This window comes from Prionailurus viverrinus, chromosome B3 (genome assembly GCF_022837055.1).
Source record: "Prionailurus viverrinus isolate Anna chromosome B3, UM_Priviv_1.0, whole genome shotgun sequence".
Classification (NCBI taxonomy): domain Eukaryota; kingdom Metazoa; phylum Chordata; class Mammalia; order Carnivora; family Felidae; genus Prionailurus; species Prionailurus viverrinus.
The window spans coordinates 1,293,954-1,310,633 of NC_062566.1; the positions used below are offsets into that span (position 1 = coordinate 1,293,954).

General features: G+C 40.2%; 1 protein-coding gene across 3 annotated transcripts in view; it reads left to right on the top strand.

Moving 5' to 3' along the window:
• Positions 1–2,636: 2,636 nt before the first annotated feature.
• The window catches only part of AP3S2 (adaptor related protein complex 3 subunit sigma 2), a 58,024-nt gene continuing 43,980 nt past the window's right edge, over positions 2,637–16,680 (top strand). For all 3 annotated transcript variants that reach the window (XM_047862887.1, XM_047862888.1, XM_047862889.1), the window contains exons 1-3: positions 2,637–2,763; positions 5,878–5,969; positions 6,334–6,445. In XM_047862887.1, the coding sequence (XP_047718843.1) occupies positions 2,695–2,763; positions 5,878–5,969; positions 6,334–6,445 (273 nt within the window). In that variant the 5' untranslated portion in view covers positions 2,637–2,694. The remainder of the gene's footprint in view (positions 2,764–5,877; positions 5,970–6,333; positions 6,446–16,680) is intronic.

Sequence of the window (16,680 nt, forward strand, 5' to 3'; positions counted from 1 at the left end):
GCCCCAAACTTAAATTTAAATCTTAAATTTTGATTAGCTTTTTCCCCCGTTAATAGTGAACTTAAACTTTTTTTTCATGTTCATTTCCTAGATATATTTCCTCTTTGCTTCCTCAATTTCTTTGCCTGTTTATATACTTGGGGGGGGGGGGCTTTCGGTTATTTATATTTTAAATATAACCATTTACCGTATTTTAACAACCTCTTTTGTTTTTAAAAAAGTGGATTTTTTACAAACATAAAAATCTTTGTATAGAGCTATCTGTTGACTTTTTGTGATTCGTACCGCTTCTAAGCTTATATTCTCCTTTCAGATGTTAGATATTGTCAGTTTCTGTTTCTTCCATTTTGGTTATTATATGGTTTTACATTTAACTCCTTAATCCACTCTGCCTTTAATTGTGAAAGGGTAGGAAGTAAGATAAGCAAGATAATGATTTTCAAATGGCTAACCAGTAATCTCAACATAGTTATTGGATTCCTTCCCCCTCTGAAGTTAGGATGTCTCCTATATCATATACTAAAGTTATTTAAAACATTTTTTTTAATGTTTATTTATCTTGAGAGAGAAAGAGAGCACAAGCAGGGGAGGGGCAGAGAGAGAGGGAGACACAGAATCTGAAGCAGGCTCCAGGTTCTGAGCTGTCAGCACAGAGCCTGATGGGGCTCGAACCCATGAACCATGAGATCATGACCTGAGCCAAAGTCGGAAGCTCAACACTTAACTGACTGAGCCACCCAGGCGCCCCTAAAGTTATTTTATACCTAAGTCACTACATTTCAATAAGTCTCCCTGTAGTGACAATTTGAACTATCATAGGAGGTTTTAAGGTTTTGTAGAGCTAGGTACCCCTCATTACTCTTGTCTTAGAATTTTGATATTCTGCCTCAACATTTGAAACATTTTGTGAAGTTTCAGTGCGCATTGACTGCCTTTGGGTTTAAGTTAAAAAAATCTGGCTACAAGAGTAAGACTTGTATTTTAGAAAATTCAAAAAATGAAAAACATACAATTTCACCACCATTTTTGAAATCGCTTGTGTAGTAACTCAGTTACATGCCATGCTCCACGTGGTGACAAACAGTAACTAATTTTGTGTTTATAACCGTCTAAGGAGAATAATTTTTTTTTTCAAGTAGAAAAAAGTCTAGTATTACAGTAAACGAAACTGATACCACGCCTGTTCTACGGATGAAGACACTTGCCGGAAGGGCCCAGGTGGTCAACAGAGCTAGGGTTCTAAGCAGGGCAGTGTTGTTACTGTGGCCCGTGCAGAACCCTTTGTGATGCTGCCATTCCATGAGACACAATTATTATTTCTATTTTAGTGTATCTACTTACAGTCTTTTACAAAGTGGGGTATCCATGTACATACTTTGTGTGATCTTTTCACTTAGATATGTCATGAACATCTATCTATCCCATAAACCTTTCACAACATTATTATTTTTAAAGTTTATTTATTTTGAGAGAGACAGAGACAGCATGAGCAGGGGTGGGGCAGCGAGAGGGAGAGAGAGAATCCCAAGCAGGCTCCACACTCAGTGCGGAGCCGGACACGGGGCTGGAACCCACAAACTGAGATCATGACCCAAGCAGAAACCAAGAGTCAGAGGTTTAAATGACTCGGCCACCCAGGCGCCCCTCACATTGTTTTTAATGGCCATTTAATATTCCTCATGTGCAGATAGAACAATGCATTTAAGGATCATCTCGTTTCGGAATGATTAGCGTGTGTCCCGTTTTTCCCTGCAGTTAACATAGCTGAGATGTACATTCTTGAGGCTTTTCACACATCCCACAATCCTTTTATTATAAATTCCAAAACTGTAAATGCTGGGCCTCATGTTCTACACATCGTAAAGGTTTTTGCTCCCCACTGCGGAACAGTCCTCTGGACAGGTGATTCCGATTCGCAGCTCTATAGCTGCAACAAGGGACGTGCTCCACCTCACCCCAAGTCATTAAAAGAAAGGAAATCTACAAATTTGGGATCGTCACATGGATTTGCGCTGAAGATTCCTTAATTCCACCCCTCGCTACCTACCGTGGAGAAACGGCCCTTTTGCACCAGCAGGCATTAATATTGCCTGCAGCGTTGTTACGTATATAGTACTGAAAATCAAAAATGAACTTCACGTTCCCTAAGCGGACAACGGCTAAATAGGCTGGTATCTCCACGCTGCGAACCGTTCTGCAAGTGTTAAGGGGAGAGGCAGGACTGCACGTTTTGCGTGGACGGGGAGAAGGGGAGACGGGGAAACAGGGAGCCCCCCGCCGCCCAGTCGCCCGGGAGCGCGGCTGCTGTCAGGGACTTCGGCTTCGGGATCTGCTTTCCCGACGTGCTCCGCCCGAGATTCTGCAGCAAGCGGTCCGGCCGGCCGAACGGCAAGAGATCCGGGTTCGCGCCCTGGCCAGCCCCTGACTGGCAAACCGGTGCCAGCCGAGGTGACGACGCTGCCCAGCCTCGGGGTCCGCAGCGGCCCGACCCCCGCCCCCTCCCCGCTAGCCCACCCTGGCGCTTTCTCCTGGGGGTGCCGGGAAGCCGGACTCTTCGCGGCCGGGCCCCTTGGGCGCCGGGGCACGTTTCCGCCGGCCGCGCTCAGCAGCGCACCAAGCGGAAGTGGCCGTGTTGTGGCGGAAGTAGGTGCTTTGTGGGGGCCGCCGGCGCTGAAAGGAACGTGGCCGGCAAAGATGATTCAAGCGATTCTGGTTTTCAACAACCACGGGAAGCCGCGGCTGGTCCGCTTCTACCAGCGTTTCGTGAGTGCGGCCCAGCTCGTCACGTCCCTGCAGAGCGTCCGCGCCCCCCTCCCTCCCTCCGGCCCCACCTGCCGTCTCCCCACCTCGGGCTCCCGCACCGGGCGTGACCCTCGCACCCGTCACCCTCCTTGCGGGACCGGGGTCGGCGTCGGGCCTCACGTCCCACCCCCGCTCAACCCTTCCTGGACCCCTGCATCTCTCTGCCGTTTAGTGACATCTCTCCTTGCGTCTCGGGGCTCTCTAAAGGACGGTTGGGGGGGGGGGTGCCCCATTGAAAACTTCACCCATCTAAGCCCCTTTAATCTTGTTGGTCGTACGAGTAGGAAGAAATATGCAGCTTATTAAAGTTTTTGCTTTAGCCCAAAGATCTGGAAACGTGCTTTCTTGGGATTATTTTGCTTCAGTGCTGGGTGGGACTGCCCAGGGACTGGATACCCTTCCTTCTGTAGAGTTGAAGAAAGTCAGCTTCCAAGTGGGAAACGGTGAGAAATTATAAAGGCTGCCGCGTGAGGGCTCCATAAACGATCACGGAAATTTGAGTTTCCCCAAAAACTCCTCTGGGAAAACAAACATCATTCTTTGTCTCCTGACCCCCAGCGTTGTATTTCTTCGCGGCGAGGTTTCAGAAACGTTACATACATTATCGGTGAAACGCAAGAGGGTTAAAAGTCAGAAAACTGTTCGGGCCTCAGCTCACCTTTTTTTTTTTTTTAACCCCTGTGTCTATTGACCCTGTGTTACTTCCCTTTGTGTGTGTGTGTGTGTGTGTGTGTCAAATAGGAATGAACAAAATAATTTTACCTTTTCATAAAATTTTTAAGCTAGATTACATTTAATAATTATTTCCAGATAAAAATACGATCATTCACTACCACCATTTAGTTTGTATTTGCATTTGTGTGTGTGTGAATTTTTCTTTTTTTTTTTTCTTTTTTAGGTTTTTATTGAGAAATAAATCACCCACATGTCGTTCACCTATTTAAAGCATACAGTTCAGTGGATTTTAGTACATTCGCAAAGTTGTGGAACCATCCCCACGGTCAATTTTAGAACATTTCCATTTCCGCAAAAAGAAACCACTACCCATTAGCACTTATTCCCAATTTCTTCTTCAGCTCCTTTAGCCCTAGGCGACCACTAGTCTACTTTCTGCTTCTCCCAATTTGCCTATTCTGGACATTTGATATAAATGGTATTCAATATGTGGCCTCTTTCACTTAGTATGTTTTTAAGGTTAATCCCACTTGTGGCATGTATTCAATGCTTCATTCTTCATTGCCAAGTTAAATTCCATTGTATGGATATACCGCCTTTCGATTGTCCATCAGCTGATGTTTCTACCTGTGGCTCTTGTGAAGAATGCTGCCATCAACATTCATGTACAAGTGTTTCTGTGCACATGTTTTCATTTCTCCTGGTTATAAATCTAGGAGTAGAATTGCTGGGTCATAAGGTAACTTTATGGTGAACCTTTGGAGGAATTGGCAAACTTTTCCACAGTGGCTGCACCAATTTACATTCCCATCAGCAATGTATAGGAGTTCCAATTTGTCCACCTCTCTATCAACATTGGTTATTATCTTTTTGAATAAAAATACTGTAATGGGTATAAAGTGGGTTCTCACTGTGGTTTTAATTTTCCATTCCTCTAATGAACATCTTTGCGTGTTCTTATTCGCCTTTTGTAAACCTTTAGAGAACATAGGAGTTTTATGAGAACCACGTTAGCCCATGAGTGAAAATTGACCTTGAAAACTGCAGAGTACTAAAAGATATGCGGGACTGTTAAAGTACTTGAGGCTTGGAAGCAAGTGGTAGTCCGTCTTTTTGTTGAAATCAGAAATTAGTTAGCTTTACTGTTTCATACCACTTTCCCTCTGTGGCCATTTCCACCTAGGGTCAGGTAAAAGGCTTTGTTTGGTTTGAAAGCTGTTTTGGTCAGTTTAAAAAAGTGCTGATGCTTAGCATGTTTTCTGTTTCCAAGTACGCAGAGTTAATCCTTTACAGCATCCTGGCGTACTCAGACTTAGAGTGACTAGTCTTCATTCATTTAGTAAATAACAGAGGGCCACTGTATGTCCATGTTGAGTCAAAGTTCTGAAAAGTAATTTCACAATGACATCTTCTTGTTTGGTTCTCTTTCTTTTAAATAACTGGTGATTTCAAACAAATTCAGTGCTGTAGAAAGAAGGCATTAACGTTACTTCAGTCTAGTTTCTGACTCTAAGGGCAAGTCCCGTCTGAAGATTTTCTTAAGCTTTGCTACTCAAAGTGTGATCTCCAAACCAGCAGCTTTGGTATCACCTGGAATGAGATACCGTCTCAGGACTTACCCCAAACCTACTAAATTGGAACCTGTATTTTGATAACATTCCCAGGTCACTGGTCTACAGCTTTTTATTACTTTTGTCTTAATGATTAGTTTCTTCCTGCCATCATCCTTTTTTAAAACCATACTTACTGTGAACCTCCTCTGTATAAATAGAAATCAGTGTAAGTTATCAAGAGATGTTATTACAGTTGAGCTTTCTTGTATATAGTAGTTAAAAAAAAAGTATAACTCAATTCCAAATTCTAATCTGTAAATAGAATTTTTTCTGTCTTCCTCAGTAACACCCCATTATACCGTATTGTCAGTGCAAAAGATGGAAAATTCGGTTTTTAAAAACAAAATTACATGATTACATCTTGACCTCCTTGAAGGGTTAGACCTATTGACATTGGCATAGATGTTTTCTAGGGGAAGACAAAATATTCCAGGACTGCTCTTCTAGTTATTCTTTGATCTTTTAGGAGAGTTTATCAGTTCTCCTTTCCTTGGTTGTTAAGTATAAGGAAGTATCACCTTACCTATCAGGACAATAATGGTTAGTCACTAGATACCTAGGTAAATATACCCTATCTTAATTCCTGTAACTGAGTCTTAATCTATTTTTCCATAGATTTCCCTTTTATTTTTTCTTTACTCATCATTTTTTATTTTTTCTGAAAACTGGTACCAAATGTTCCGATAATTCCCTGCTTGGAAGCATTTCTCTCCCTGTGTATCCCCATCCATGGAATGTAGTTTTTCAGACCTCCCCACTGAGTCACTTTATTTATTTTATTCCACAGCCAGAAGAAATTCAACAGCAGATTGTCCGAGAGACCTTCCATCTAGTTCTCAAGCGAGATGACAACATCTGTAACTTCTTGGAAGGTGGAAGGTAAACGATGGGTTTCAGTTTTCTACCCACACGTCTACTATTGGGTGGCCTTCATCGCTGTTTCCTCAAGTGGCGGGTGGGTGCCTGAGTTGCCCAGGAAGAGACCCACTTCCGTTTGGAAGCTGTTGCTTGGTTGTGCTTCATCTAGAGGTTTGGTTCCTGGGAAGATGGCAGAAGAAAAGGTGAGGTCAAGTGGCTTTAGGCATCTCTGCCAAACTTGGTTGCTGGTCCCCTGGGAGAAATGGCCTATTGTTTGGCCCATCCTCCCGTTTCTGTTGAGCCCGTTCTCATTCTTTGGCACAGGGTTTCTTGGAGATGTGTTTAGTTAGGATGCAGCCATTTAAATGTTTCCCATTTTCCACAGTTTGATTGGTGGCTCCGACTACAAACTGATCTATCGGCACTATGCTACACTGTACTTTGTGTTTTGTGTGGATTCATCCGAGAGTGAACTTGGAATCTTGGACCTCATCCAGGTATGTGTAGTCAGCTAATGATGGCAGCCAGTAGAGAATTCGCCCTGGATTTTTGCGTAACCATCCTGTAGGTCTTGTTGTCAGTCTCTTTATTGACACTGGTAAGAGTTGCCGGGTGTCCACCATATGGTACTGTAAGAAAGCTCCTAGCAACCCGTAAAAACTCTTGGAACTTTTGGACTCCTTAGTTTCTACCTGCTCTCTCCCTGCCCTTGGTTTTCATGTACGATTCTGACACCCAATTCCAATTTGTCTGTTCTTCCCCGACACCACCTAGCAGTTAGCTCAGTTCTCTGTGGTGTCCCACAAACGAGCAGGTGTCCCACAAATTTGACTCTGTTCTGACGCCATCTACCTGGAGATAGATAGACACGACACCACTCACAAGTCCAGGTTGTCTGTCACCTGTGCTTCTGACTGGCTGGCTGTAGATCAGAGGTTCCCATGACACCCTCCTTGGGTTTGATTAATTTGCTAGAAGGGCTTATAGAACTCTCTAGAAGAACATTGTACTTACTAGATTACCAGCTTGCTGTACAAGGATGCATGGGGCAAGGAAAGGGGAAAGGGCATGGAGCTTTTATGCCCTTCCCAGTCAGGCCACTCTCTCCCATCTCCATTAACCTGGAAGCTCCCAAACCCTGTCCTGTTGGGTTTTTCCGGAGATCTGGGGTGGGACTGAAAGTTCTGATCCTCCGATTGAATGGTTGTTTTTCCTGGCAACCGGCCCCCATCTTTAGGTGCTTTCCAGAAGTTACCTTATTAACATAAACAGGACACCTTTATCACTTAGGAAATTCCAAATTCCTTTATCACTTAGGAGCCCTGTGCCAGAAATAGGCATGAATACCAAATATTTTCTTATTATAAATTATAGTAGCATACTATATTTAGAAATTTTCTTCAGCTATCAAACCAAATGATATTTAAGAATTCATACATTTTATTTTCACTTGTAACTCTAGCCTAAGATAAAGAGGCTTGATGTTTTAGTTAGTCTGTGCAATCTTAACATAGATCAACATGATTTTTTTAGGCTTTTTAAAAGTTAGAAATGGCTTACAGATCCTTTTTCATTATCTTCATGGAAACTGAGATGCCTAGGGACCCTAGCTTGAGAACCATTAATTTAGTATAATTTCGTCATTTTAGATTTTTTTTTTTTTAAAGTAATCCTGCACCCAATGTGGGGCTCCAATTCACAGCCCTGAGATTAAGAATCGTATGCTCTACCGACTGAGCCAGCCAGGCGCCCCTAATTCCATCATTTTATAGGTGAAATTTTAGGCAGGCTTCCTTTAAGTGACTCGAATAAGTTACTTAAGTAGAAGGCACTGAAGTAGAAGCTTGCATTAAAACCTGACTAACAGAAAAGTAAACTTTCTAGCTATAAAAATACAAACTTTACATTCAGAAAATGATTTAAGGTGATTAAGAGTTCATACATTTTATTCGCTTGTTGTACGTAACGGTATAAATAACCTAAAAAAGACTAATCTCTCAGATAATTTTTAAAACTTTCTTAAAATACCTGAGTCAGATTGGACTTTGAGTCAGTGTGGTATAATAGAAAGAACTCCAGATCTAGAATCATAGAACCTGCATTTGAGTCACAGACCTACCATCTGAATGTAGAAATACCAGGTTGTAGGATTCAATTATGACGATGTATTTTATAGTATTTTAAACTATAGAATGCGATAGAAATGTACATATAAGTGTGTGTCAGAATAAAAAGGAAATATGTGATAATATATTTTAAAAATTGATATCTGTATTAGATATCTATATCTATACCTATATCTATATTATAATATCACAATATATATATTACACTATATTACCATATTACATTATATTACTATTATCACTATATTACAATATCTATATTAGCAAGAAAAAGAAATTAACTTTATAAGGTAATGGACATTTATTAAATAGTGTGCACTGGATTTGGGAAGATAAGTAAAAGGGTGAAAATAATAGGAACTAAAGGAAAATGATAGGTTTGATCTTTGAAAAGACAATAAAATCAACAAATAGTTGGCCTAATATATTGAGGATAAAAGTCAGAAAACAACATGTTTTTAGAGGATGATCTGCATAGTTGTATTACTAATGTATTTGAAATAGCTGACGTCAGAACATGAATACCAAATGAGATCAACAACAAGGCTCTTAATCCAGCATCAGGATGAAATAAGAAAGGTGTAAAAAAGAACTGACTCCTGGGACAGCTGGGTGGCTCAGTCAGTTAAGTGGCCGACTCTTGGTTTCAGCTCAGGTCATGGTCTTGTGGTTTGTGGATTCGAGCCCTGAGTCGAGCTCTGCACTGACAATGCAAAGCCTGCTTGGGATTCTGTCTCTCTCCGTCTCTCTGCCCCTACCCGTTTGCGTGTGTGTGCAATCACTTACTCTCTCAAAATAAATAAACTTTAAAAAGTATGGGGCACCTGGGTGGCTCAGTTGGTTAAGCATCCAGCTTCAGCTCAGGTCATGATCTCATGGTTCGTGGGTTCGAGGCCCGCATTAGGCTGTGTGTGGACAGCTCAGAGTCTGGAGCCTGCTTCAGATTCTTTGTCTTCCTCTCTGTCTGCCTCTCCCCTGCTCATGCTCTGCTTCTGTGTCTCTCTCAATAAATAAACATTTAAAAGTAAAACAAAAACAAAACTGTCTCCCTAATAGATTCGGTAGAATTCTTTTTAAATGTTGAAGTACAATAAAACCTCTATCTTGTAAAAGGTATTTCTTAAACCGAGAATAAAAACATCATACTACTTAAGCGATTTTACAGTGTAAATGGTTTGTAATCCAAAAGCCTTGCAAAAAAATATTTTGAGTAATATTGCATATTAGTTTTGGTACAAAATTACTAAAGAAAATCTTAGCCAATAATCACTTGTAGCAAGGAGTCACCAGACCTGGCTTTTGTTTCTTTCTGTCCCATTAACAAGCATTGTGGCCTTGGGGTGCCTGGGTGGCTCAGTTGAGCGTCCGACTTGAGCTAAGGTCATGATCTCACGGCTTGTGAGTTTGAGCCCCACATGGGGCTATGTTCTGACAGCTCGGAGCCTGGAGCCTGCCTCCAATTCTGTGTCTTGCTCTCTCTCTGCCCCTCCCCACTCACATTCTGTCTCTCAAAAATAAATAAACATTAAAAAAAAAAAAAAGCATTGTGGCCTTAAATCTTGGTTGGCTCTAGGGTTCTTGTTTTATGTTTTGGCTTGTGTGTGTGTGTTTGTGTGTGTGTGTTGATTTACAGTATACTAGTTCTTAGGGTCTGTTACAGCAGTAAGAAAAATAGTGGAGACTGATAGAGTTGCATCAGTAGATGGCAAGAGAAATGATTATCCAAATTATATTCCCGAAATGCTCTTTTTTTAATTTTTTTATTTAAAAAAAAATTTTTTTTAAGGTTTATTTATTTTTGAGACAGAAAGAGACAGAGCATGAGCAGGGGAGGGTCAGAGAGAGAGGGAGACAGAATCTGAAACAGGCTCTGGGCTCTGAGCTGTCAGCACGGAGCCCGACGCGGGGCTCAAACTCACAGACCGTGAGATCATGACCTGAGCCGAAGTTGGACGCTCAACCGACTGAGCCACCCAGGCGCCCCACCGAAATGCTCTTGAATTGAAATAAGAAACATTATTATTTGATTATGTAGTGCATGTTTATTTATTTATCATAAACTATTTGTTGTTGAGGAAATAAACCACGTTTACATGGTTCAGGATTTAAAAGGTGAACCAAGAATATATAGTGAAAAGTATTTTTCTTCTTTTCTCCAGTACCTAGTTTATTTTTCTAGAAGAAGCAAATTTTAGGGTTTTTTTTTCAAGGTTTTATTAATTTATTTTATTTTATTAATTAATTAATTTTTATTTTATTGTTTACATTTATTTATTTTTGAGAGACAGAGCACAAGTGGGGAAGAGCAGAGAGAGAAGGAGACAGAATCCAAAGCAGGCTCCAGGCTCTGAGCTGTCAGCACAGAGCCTGATGTGGGGCTTGAACTCACAAACTGTGAGATCATGACCTGAGCCGACATCGGACGCTTAACCAACCGAGCCACCCAGGCGCCCCCAAATTTTATTTATTTACTCATTCATTCATTCATTCATTCATTTAATAAAGTAAACTCTGCACCCATTGTAGGGCTTGAACTTATCTCAAGATCAAGAGTCACGCGCTGTACCAACTGAGGCAGCCAAGCACCCCAGCAAATTTTAGATTTAAAACCAAGGACCAGTGTTTTCTCAGGAGAGAAATCTGTAGGCATTCATGAAAACAAGGATATCTCTTACTATTTACTCTAATTTGAGGGGTGCCTGGGTGGCGCAGTCGGTTAAGCGTCCGACTTCAGCCAGGTCACGATCTCACGGTCCGTGAGTTCGAGCCCCGCGTCGGGCTCTGGGCTGATGGCTCGGAGCCTGGAGCCTGTTTCCGATTCTGTGTCTCCCTGTCTCTCTGCCCCTCCCCCGTTCATGCTCTGTCTCTCTCTGTCCCAAAAATAAATAAACGTTGAAAAAAAAATTAAAAAAACAAAAAAAACAAAAAAAAAACCCCTCACAATAGTGATAAAGGATATTGAGTGTTTGGAAATTAATTTAGTGTGGAATACTTAACATTAATTCCAACAAAATTATAAAATATTAAAGGAAAGACATAAAAGAATACTTAAAATAAATGGAGCTACAAGTCCTCTGCTTGTTGGGAAAAGTCAAGCAAAAGTAATAATAGTAATCAATAAATTAAATGGGAAACCAAGTGTAATTGCATCAGAAAATCTTACAGAACTTTTGGTGAAGGGAAAATTTATCAGGAAAAATGAATGGCCAAGCAATGTAAAAGTACGTTTTGAGGGAAAGAGGTCAGCAATTAGGGATTGGCTTTGCTAGGCTTCAGAATATATAATGATTACAGATGAAATTATTACCTACCTAGGAAATCTGAAACAATCAACTGGTAAACCATGAGAGCTATTAATAGAGTTCATTATGGGGACAAGTTTAACATATAAAAATTAATAGCTTTTCCTTAGCAATAATAAGGAAATATTTCAAGGGGCCCACTCAACAAAAGCAAAAAGGTCCATAAGATATCAAGAAATAAACGTAAAACATGTGTAAGATGTATATGAAGAAAACTCTCAAAATCTACCAAAAATATGAAAAAAGAGCAAAATAGATGAATTAAACACACCCTTTGCCTGTTGAGAAAACTTACTACAATGTCCCTTACTTCCAGATTATCCATTTACTGAAAACCCAATCAGAATCCCTGTAAGATTATTGTTTTTAAAATTATTGAAAAAAAATTTTTTTTAATGTTTATTTTTGAGGGAGAGAGAGACAGAGCACAAGCAGGGGAGGGGCAGGGAGAGAGGGAGACACAGAATCCGAAGCAGGCTCCAGGCTCTGAGCTGTCCGCACAGAGCCCGACGTGGGGCTCGAGCCCGCGAACCGTGAGATCATGACCTGAGCCAGAGTTGGAGGCTCAACCGACTGAGCCACTCAGGTGACCCTAAAATTATTTTTATTGTGTAACATGTATATACAAAAAAATAACGCTAACTGTGCTGATAAATCTAAAAAAGGCCAGTAAAATGAAACTGTCACCCAAATTAAGAAACAGTGCACTCCTAGTGCCGTCAGGCTTGTGCGTGCAGTTCCTCGCTTCCATCCCCTCATCCGTGGCATCCTTCCTCCGGCATTTGAGTTGCTCACCCCTTTGCTTCTCTTCACAGCTTTACCATGTGATGTATATTCCCTAACTGCTGTTTGTGTTAGTTTGGAAAATCTGAGTGGCAAGCACAGACAGCTGTGGGAGGCTAGTGTCACTTGGCCACTTCTCCGTGCAGGCCTCCGAGAGAAGGTCAGCTGAGCAGAGTGTCTGGGTCACGGTCTGGCTTCGGGATCCCTGAGAGTGGCCATGAGCTCCTTCTGGGGACACCCGAGGGCAAGGCGCGTGAGGGAATCTGGAGAAACAGAGCTCGCCGTAGGCGGGGCACCTGGCTTTGGCATTCCAGCGGAAACGTGGTGAAGAGGAATCGACCACGCCACGTTTTCTGTTTCTCAGCGTGTCCCGACCTACCTCTCTTCTCCAGGAGTGAGTCAAAGCAGAACGTTTCAGTGGGGGCAATTTGAGTGTCCTTAGCCCATCCGGCCGTAGGGGAGTAGGAGAGAAATTAGATTGTCTCCATTTTTTTTTTTTTTTAAATTAACACAGACAAGACTACTGCGTGTCTTTATGCGGACTGTTGGGCCAATTTACAGAATAGACAGAAAACAGAATTCGTGAGTCAAAGGTACTAATATTTCTAATTATAATGCATGTTGCTAGGTGGATATACGGAAAAGCTATATTAATTTATAATGTCTCCAGGAGTATTTGAGTTCATGTGTCTTCCTACCTCTAACATTGAAATGTGTCATTTTTAATTTCTACTCTGAGGTAGAGTGCTGCCTCACAGATGTCTGAATTTTTATTTTTAATAATCCTGCCTACTTTTTCCACGTGTAGATTTCCATTGTTCTTTTCATATACACCTATTATAACATAATTGAACCACTTGTCCAGTAAAGTCTAGAACCTGGTTTATAGGATTATATTACATATGTTCTAAGATGCACATTTTTTTCACACTTTAATGACTGCAGCATCAGGATGCATATTATATGAGATGACCTCTCACGATTATAACTGACATCATTTTCATCTTAGCACACAAATGATTTCTCTTATCAAAAGTAATTATCTGTATATTTTTTAGTTTATTTTAAAACTAACATTTTTTTCTGAGTTATTCAATGTAAACTATCCATTTTACCTCCCTTTGTTGAAGAAACCTTAATGTATAATGTGTTTAGAGTAAAATTCAAACTCCCTGTCAGCCTACGAGGCCTGACGTGATCTGGCTCCTTTGTCCTTCTCTGTCTGACCTCATCATACTCACTTTCACCTTCACACTACTCTAGCCATTTCAGTCTTCTTTCTGTTCTCAGACACAAGTGCAGTTTTGCTTCAGGGCCTTTGCACTTGCTCTGTCCACTAGAACACTCTTGCCCAAATCCCTTTCCTCTATAGCTCTTCAAATGACTCGCTTCTTTAGCGTTCGTGACTCGGTCCAAGATCCTGAGACCTTCATGACGGCCTATCTGAAGTAACCCCCATCACACTATCCTGCTCATTTCCTTCAGAGCGCTTATGATGGTGGAAAAGATCATGCTTATGTGCCTCGTTCTTCCCACACTCAGAACGTAAGCCAGCCGAGAATGTGGCTTATTGACCAAGGTAGCCCCGGAGTAGAGTGGTAGGTGTCTAGCACATAGTAATCAGTCACTAAACATTGGTTGAATAAACTTTATAATACATAGTGAGGTTTAGTTTTTACTCATTGTTTGTTCGACTAAGTTGTGTTTCTCTTTCTGCATGAGTTTCACCCTGTTTTATTTATTGTCGTTAATATAAGTTCATATACTTAATAAGACTTAATATCCCCCTTGGGTGCAGTTCTCTTTCAATATATTCACTGATACTTATGACCATTTGTTCATCTGGATACATTCTTGAGTAATTTGTAAAGGTCCCAAAAGTCTCTGTTGGATTTGTACTTAGAAATGTATTAAAAATAGCATTTCTTGGGGCGCCTGGGTGGCTCAGCCGGTTAAGCGTCCGACTTTGGCTCAGGTCATGATCTCACGGTCCGTGAGTTCAGGCCCCGCGTCGGGCTCTGTGCTGACAGCTCAGAGCCTGGAGCCTGCTTCAGATTCTGTGTCTCCCTCTCTCTCTCACTCTCTCCCATTCATGCTCTGTCTCTCTCTGTCTCAAAAATAAATAAACATTAAAAAAAAAAAAAACACCTTTAAAAAAAATAGCATTTTTTTCCACTTCTTCATTCTTCTTTCAGATCTTAAAGTTTTTTTTTTTCAAAGAAGGTCCTAATATCTTATGGTTTATTCTGAAATTTTAAGATATCAAGCTTTTATACGTCATTATGTTCACAAATATTTCTTACACAACATTCCCTTTAATTCTCAATTTGTGACTGACACTGTTCACTCTCCACTAAAACTCTGTGCTTATCTCCTCTACTTTTTCACTAGTTATAAGTTTATCTTCCTATCTCAGTTGTTTTCAATTAAAAAAATAAATGCATTTTTAAGCCTTTTAGAACAAAGATTTATTTCAGTATATGTTGAGGTACGGAACCAAGTTACTTTTTTTCCATATCGTTATCTAGTTTCTCCAAATTATACGGCCTCCCATTGTTTAAACTTAACTGTCTATATACGTTTAGGCCTATTTCTGGAATTTCAAATATATTACTTCGTTTTGGGTTTTTTTAATTATACAAGTAGTACGTGAACATATTCTTTTATAAAAGATTCAAACAGCAAGTTTATTAACGGAGAACGGAGAAGTCCTTCCCTTAGCATTCATACCCCCTCACTCAAACACCACTCCCCTTCCTAGAGGCAGCCGCTATAAAGTCTTTAAATGCATGGATATACAGGGGCCCCTGTGGGCGTCTCAGTCACATATGCGTCAGTCTCGATTTCGGCTTAGGTCGTGATGTCACAGTTCATTAGTTTGGGCTCCACGCTAACAATGCAGAGCCTGCTTGGGATTCTCTCTCTCCTTCTCTCTCTGCCCCTCCCCTGCTAGCACTAAATAAATTTTAAATGGTAATAATGCATGCATATATATACACGTCATATACATTTACTTTTAAAAATAAAGAATAGTCACACTACATGCTTCTGTAACTTGCATTTCTATCGCTTCATAATATGTCTTGCAGCTTTGTCCATTTCATATATTCTTTTTAGTAGTGCAGGATTTTTCCGTAATACAGGTATGTCATAGTATTTTATTCAGTACCCAGTTTCTCACTGTTTTAAATAACACACACCCTTGTACATTCATCTGTATGCCCATGTGTTAGTTTCTTTGGTAGGCTCTTAACATTTGAATTGTTGCTTTGATTAAAGGGTGTGCACTTTTTAATGTGATAGGTTTCTCCCAGAAGGCCTGTTTCACCATCATGTCACCAACTTTCAATGTTAAGAATATTCTCAAACGTTTGCCAGTCTGATAGGTGAGAACCTAGAAATTCATTGTCTTCCCAAGCTTTCTTGAGTGTTGCTGAAGCTGCATGTCTTTTAGTGTTTACCAGTCGTTTATACTTGAAAATATCTGACCACATCATTTGTCCGCTTTTCTAATGGCCATTTGTTTTATTCATTGGTAAGTGTTGCATTTTTTTCCTAACTTCAAGGGTATTAAATCCTTTTTCTATTGTATTTATTGCAAATATTTTCTCCTAGTCCATTGTTCTTTTTTTTCTTTTTGTTCTTTTAACTTTAGTTATGTTTGTTGATGTTTTTCCTTATAGCGCCGAGGTATAAAAATGTTATCCAATATTGCAGTTCCTTTTTTTTCTTTTGAGAAAACCTTTTTAAATTTTCTTTTCATAGATATATACATACACACACACTATATATATACACATACATATATATGTATATATATGTATGTATTTTTACTCAGTAAACCCTTGATTGATGACACATAAGGATAACTCTTCGTATTCTTTAGCCATTCTTTTTTTTTTTAAACCATTTTTAAAGACTTTACAGTATAATTAACATACAATGTTATATTAGTTTCAGGTGTACAATAGAGTGATTCAACAATTCTATACATACTCAGTGCTTGTCACTCTCAGTGTACTCTCAGTCCCTTTTACCTATTTCACCCATCCCCTTCCCTCTGGGACCCACCTGTTTGTTCTCTGTACTTATGAGTCTTTTTTGTTTTCTTTTTTTGTTTGTTCATTTGTTTAGTTTCTTAAATTCCACATGAGTGAGTGAAATCATATGGTATTTGTCTTTCTCCAACTGACTTATGTCACATCACATTATACCCTCTAGATCTGTCCATGTTGTTGCAAATGGCAAGATCTCATTCTTTTTTATGGCTGAATAATACTCCATTGTATATATGTACCACATCTGTATTGTATCCATTCATCTATCAGTGGACACTTTGGTTCCTTCCACACTTTGGTTATTGTAAATAATGCTGCAGTAAACACAGAGAGGTACGTGTATTTTTGAATTAGGATTTTTTTTTTTTTAATGTTTATTTTTGAGACAGAGAGGGACAGAGCATCAACGGGGGAGGGTCAGAGAGAGGGAGACACAGAATCTGAAGCAGGTTCCAAGCTCTGA